General features: G+C 53.5%; 1 protein-coding gene across 1 annotated transcript in view; it reads left to right on the forward strand.

Moving 5' to 3' along the window:
• The first annotated feature begins 88 nt into the window (after nucleotides 1-88).
• The window catches only part of ZNF853 (zinc finger protein 853), a 90,358-nt gene continuing 85,451 nt past the window's right edge, over nucleotides 89-4,995 (forward strand). The window contains exons 1-4 of the mRNA XM_008586123.1: nucleotides 89-361; nucleotides 1,022-1,139; nucleotides 3,576-4,186; nucleotides 4,307-4,983. Of these exons, the coding sequence (XP_008584345.1) occupies nucleotides 350-361; nucleotides 1,022-1,139; nucleotides 3,576-4,186; nucleotides 4,307-4,983 (1,418 nt within the window). The 5' untranslated portion in view covers nucleotides 89-349. The remainder of the gene's footprint in view (nucleotides 362-1,021; nucleotides 1,140-3,575; nucleotides 4,187-4,306; nucleotides 4,984-4,995) is intronic.

Consider the following 4,995-nt stretch of genomic DNA (forward strand, 5'->3'; position numbering starts at 1 on the left):
CGACCTAGGGCTCCGGCCTGGACCCCGCTGCCCGCCATGGTCCCGCCCGGCCAGCCCTGAGCCCCGCGCCGGAGTCGGGGCTCTGCCCCCGGCCCCGCCCGAGAGTCTCCACCAACTTCTGCTCGGAAACTCCACTCTGCCCCTTCTTTTGGCCCAGGGCGACCTCGGGAGCCCTGACAGCACAGACCCTCCGGAGTACCCAGAAAGGGCCCCAGGGTGGTCAGGCGCCTCCCTGGCTCTTTCTGGATGGAGGCGCCTCCGGAAGGACCCGGCTGAATGCTTTGGCCTTCACCTGGCGGCCTCTGCTGACCACACCTCCCCGAGTGCAGAGGCTGCCTGGGAGCAGAAAATGCTGCACCAGGTGAGGCCTGGCGGGTAGCTAGCTACAGGTATCTGACGACCGTTTGGGAGAGAGGGGGGTACTGGATGTGGGGCCACCTCTTCAAGGAGCAGGGTGGACTCTCAGGAGCGCCTGGGCACAGGGCCAGACCCCAGCTGACTACTAGACACCCGCCTTCCCAGGGAACTGGGGTGGCATCTGACACATGTGGCCTGCTGTGGCCTTGGGTGGTTGGGCTAGCCCCCAGAGCAGTCTGGGAGGCACGAGGCCATGGAGGCCAACAGAATTGACCATACTTTGAGGGGAGCAGGGGAGATGAGAGATGGACGAGTCTCTCTTTTGTCTGAGAGCTCCCCCAGATGTCCCTTCTTGGTCTCCAGTCCCGCTCCCTTGTGAGGGCCCAATCCCCAACTGCACCACTGCCCCTAGCCTCTGTCCCCTGGCACTGGGCTGAGATGGAGCCCTGTGAAAAGTTAGGAGAAGCAGCTCTGAGACAGAGCTGAAACAGACACTGAGCTTCCTAACTGCCTGCACACTCCCTTCTCTGCTGTGGCCTGCACTGTCCTGCTCGGGGGTGGCCTGAGGCAGAGGTGGAGAGCTCTTTGAGGTCAGTGACACCTGGCTGGGGGATTGCAGCACTCCTACCCATCCGAACAGCTTCATTTCTCCCTCTCAGCACAGCTGGCTCCCAGCGATCCCAGTCTGACTGCCAGGATGGAGCTGGGGCCAGCAACCGAAACCTTTGTGTTGGAGCTGAGATGTCTTGAGGATGGGGGTCCAGCGCCCGACACCTTCTCAGGTGAGCCCCAGCGAGGGTCCTTTGACAGAGCCCCAGGCTGCTGTGGCAGAGAGGCCTGAGGGTGGAGTGGTAGGCGGCTTGCTGTCTGGAGGTGGAGCGGCTCACACCAGCCAACTTCAGTTGCCTTGAGTAACAGTGGCAGGTTTGCCTTGGGATTTTCCGAGGTGGCTCTGACAGGCTGAGGTCTCACATGAGAGTGGCCCCTGGCAGTATCGACAGCCTCAGCCCTGACCCCCACATATGTGCTGCCTGGAACCTCCTGCTCTGTTTCCTGAGCAGTCAGGTGGCTTCCCCTGGCTTCCTATCTGGCCCTGGATCCCGACTCAAGTTCCCAGGAATTCAGGGGCTGAAGGGTCTCTTCCTCTGCCCTCGTGCCTCAGATATTAGCTCCATGGCTTCTTTCCCCTGAAGTCTCTAACCTTGTCCGCTATTCCTCAATCTCTGCTTTCACCTGTTTTCATCTACCTGATGCCAAGAAACCAATGTGGTCCTGCAGAACCTTCCAAGACCTCCTCCCTCTGGTGCCCACTCTGGGCAAACCTTCTGTGGTGGCCACACTTAAGAGATTCCGTTTCCCATTCTGTGCTTTGGGGGAGGTGAGTGAGGGTCTGGGGCAGGGTTGAACAGAGCTTGAAAAGGACCAGAGGAATTGGAGGGGTCAGATGGGGGTATGTGGACTAAACAAGGACTCTAATGACTTGTAAATTTAACTGACAAAAATTTTGCAAGGGTATATACATCAGACAACACTTAACTGTATGTTTACTAAAATGCCTTTGTTAAACATGCTGAAATTGCTTCCCCAGGATGTCAGTGACCATATGGGCAAGCACTGTGCTAGAATTTAGGAGGTTCTCACAGAGGCATGATCTGTCCCCTGTTGCTCCCAGAGAAGGTGGGAGAAGGGAGTGTCTATGAGACACTGGATTTGCTAGGGGGACAGATTTTCGTGGCTGTTTTCATCCACCTCCTGCATGCTCGCAACTGGTGTGAGTGTCTATGAAAAATGCACTCACTGATCCATTAGCCTAACCAAAGGTAATTAGGGATATTTTCCTAAAAGGTAATTATATACATGTAGATATCATTCGGTTTTATGAAATCAAAATATTCCAGAAAAGTGTCCTGAAAGCAAAATTTTGTAAATCAAATTATTGCTTTTTATTACAAAATTGAAAACATGTTGCTGTAGGAAGAACAGATGTAGAAGTCAGACTTGGGAATGGAGAAAGCCTCTTAGGATCACACATGTAAAGAAGAATTAGGATTTTCTGATAGCAGAATAGTAATAGTACAAATGAGAAAGTGAATGTGGACATTGTGCGGAACAGGAAACATGGCAGTGGAGTGACTCCTGTTTATGCAGGGCTTACTCTGTGCCTTGCATAACAGTGGACGTCTACATTTATCCTCTTTAATTCTCACAACATCCCTGAAAAGGATCATCTCCTTGCAGAAGGGGAAACTGAGGTTCCCAAAGATTAAGTAAATGACCAGTCAGTGTTGATTTGAGGCTTTAAGTTAGTCCTTTCCATTCCTGAATGACAATCTAAGATCATCCCAGTCTTTAAGCTGTTTCAAATGGAGCTAGTGTATACTTGGTTATTTCCAAACTGGTTGTTACTTTGCAAACTAATTCCTAACCTGTGGGGAGAGGGAATTTTCAAGCACCTACCAGGTTCTAGGGAACATGCCAGGACCCTTCTTATTTTATTCCTTAAGCTGACAGTGTGTGTATAGGTATCATTAAGCTATTTTACTGATGTGGCTGTGAGCCTGCAGGAGGCTGGACAGCTGCTCACTGGTTAGTTAGAGTTAGGTTCTGGACAGAGAACTTCCCACTTGAAACCTAGTGGTCTGACACTTTGGTAAATTTTAGAAACTATTTGTGATAACACTTCCAGGCAGCTTTACAGAAATTCTTTGTTATTTACAGAGAAGGCGAGTTTCATTTATTTAAGGTGTGACTGTAACTGAAGTCAGAGTTCACCATGGGGTTGATGGCCGGCTGTTAGGATGGCCAGTTCACTGATTTCCACTGGATGGTGATAAGCACAACAGACTTCTCAGGGAATGGTGTTGGGGATCCCCAGGCACCCCTGCTGTTATCTGGTATCAGTGCCAAGATCTAAGCATGGACCTTGTGTAAAGGGAGGCCCAGAGGAGGGGTCAGGGAACTGCAGTCCAGAGTAAGTTGACCGAAGTCCCTTGGGCACATTTCTAAGCCAACCTCTCCCCTCCTTCCCCCCAGGGCATTTCAGTTTTACCATGTTGCCATTGTCATTTGATCCAGCGCTTTTGGGTCCCTAATGAGATCTCATTAGTCTATCCTTGAGTGGTTGTACATGGGCAGGGTAAGGGGCAGGTTCTGGGGGCCTGGACCAGAAAGCTACCTGTAGATCTTTCTCTCCTGGTTTCCTGCCATTTCCACTACAGGTGGCAGCGGCGGGAACGAGAGTCAGGAGGAGGAAGAGGCTCAGGAAGGGAGCAGCAGCCCACAACAGCCAGCAGTCTCAGTGCCCATAGCAGCCAATGAAATCACTGAGGAAGCCCAGCTGGGACAACACGAGTTGCAACTGCAGCAGTTAGAACAGCAGCGAGAGATGCAGCAACAGCCACAGCATGAGCAGCTGCAACAGCAGCAACCACAAAACCAACTATTGGGACATCAGCCAGCATTGCAACAGCAGCAGCAGTCTCAACTACAACAGGAATTACAGGAAAATCACCAGTCAATACAACATCAGGAACTGAAACCACAACTGCAGCTAATGCAACAGCAGGAACAGTTACAACAACAGGAAGTGCAAGAGCAACAGCTGTTGCAGCAGCAGCAACAGCAGGAACAGTTACAGCAGCAGCAAGTGCAAGAGCAACAGCTGTTGCACCAACAGCAGATACAGCAGCAGCAGGAACAGTTACATCAGCGGCAAGTGCAAGAGCAACAGCTGTTGCAGCAGCAGCAGCAGGAACAGTTACATCAGCGGCAAGTGCAAGAGCAACAGCTGTTGCAGCAGCAGCAGCAGGAACAGTTACATCAGCGGCAAGTGCAAGAGCAACAGCTGTTGCAGCAGCAGCAGCAGGAACAGTTACAGCAGCAACCAGTGCAAGAGCAACAGCTGTTGCACCAACAGCAGATACAGCAGCAGCAGCTGCTACAACAGCAGGAACAATTACAGCAGCAACAGTTCCAACAGCAACAGCAGTTACTGTTGCTGCAGCAGCAGGAACAATTACAACAGCAGCAGCAAGCACAATTACAGCAGCAGTTGCTGCAGCAGCAGCAAGCACAGTTACAGCAGCAGCTATTGCTGCAGCAGCAGGAACAGTTGCAGCAGCAACAACAGCAACAGCTGTTGCAGCAGCAGCAGGAACAGTTGCAACAGCAGCAGCTGCAGCCTCATCCACTGGAGCCAGAGGAGGAGGAAGAGGTGGAGTTGGAGCTTATGCCAGTGGACCTGGGGTCCGAGCAGGAACTGGAGCAGCAGCGGCAGGAGCTGGAGCGGCAGCAGGAGCTGGAGCGGCAGCAGGAGCAGCGGCAGCTGCAGCTCAAACTGCAGGAGCAGCTGCAGCAGCTGGAGCAGCAGCTGGAGCAGCAGCAGCTGGAGCAGCAGCAGCTGGAGCAGCAGGAGGTGCAGCTGGAGCTGACCCCCGTGGAGCTGGGTGCCCAGCAGCAGGAGGTGCAGCTGGAGCTGACCCCTGTGCAGCCAGAGCTGCAGCTGGAGCTGGTGCCTGCCGGAGGGGGTGGTGGGGCAGCGGTCCCGGGGGCTCCGGCTGCAGTCGTGGTGGCCCCCCCGGGCTATGTGGTGCTGCAGGAGCTCATGGTGCTGCCCGCCGTGGCCCTGCTGTACGGCCA

Source organism: Galeopterus variegatus, unplaced genomic scaffold, assembly GCF_000696425.1.
Source record: "Galeopterus variegatus unplaced genomic scaffold, G_variegatus-3.0.2 Scaffold3835, whole genome shotgun sequence".
Classification (NCBI taxonomy): Eukaryota; Metazoa; Chordata; class Mammalia; order Dermoptera; family Cynocephalidae; genus Galeopterus; species Galeopterus variegatus.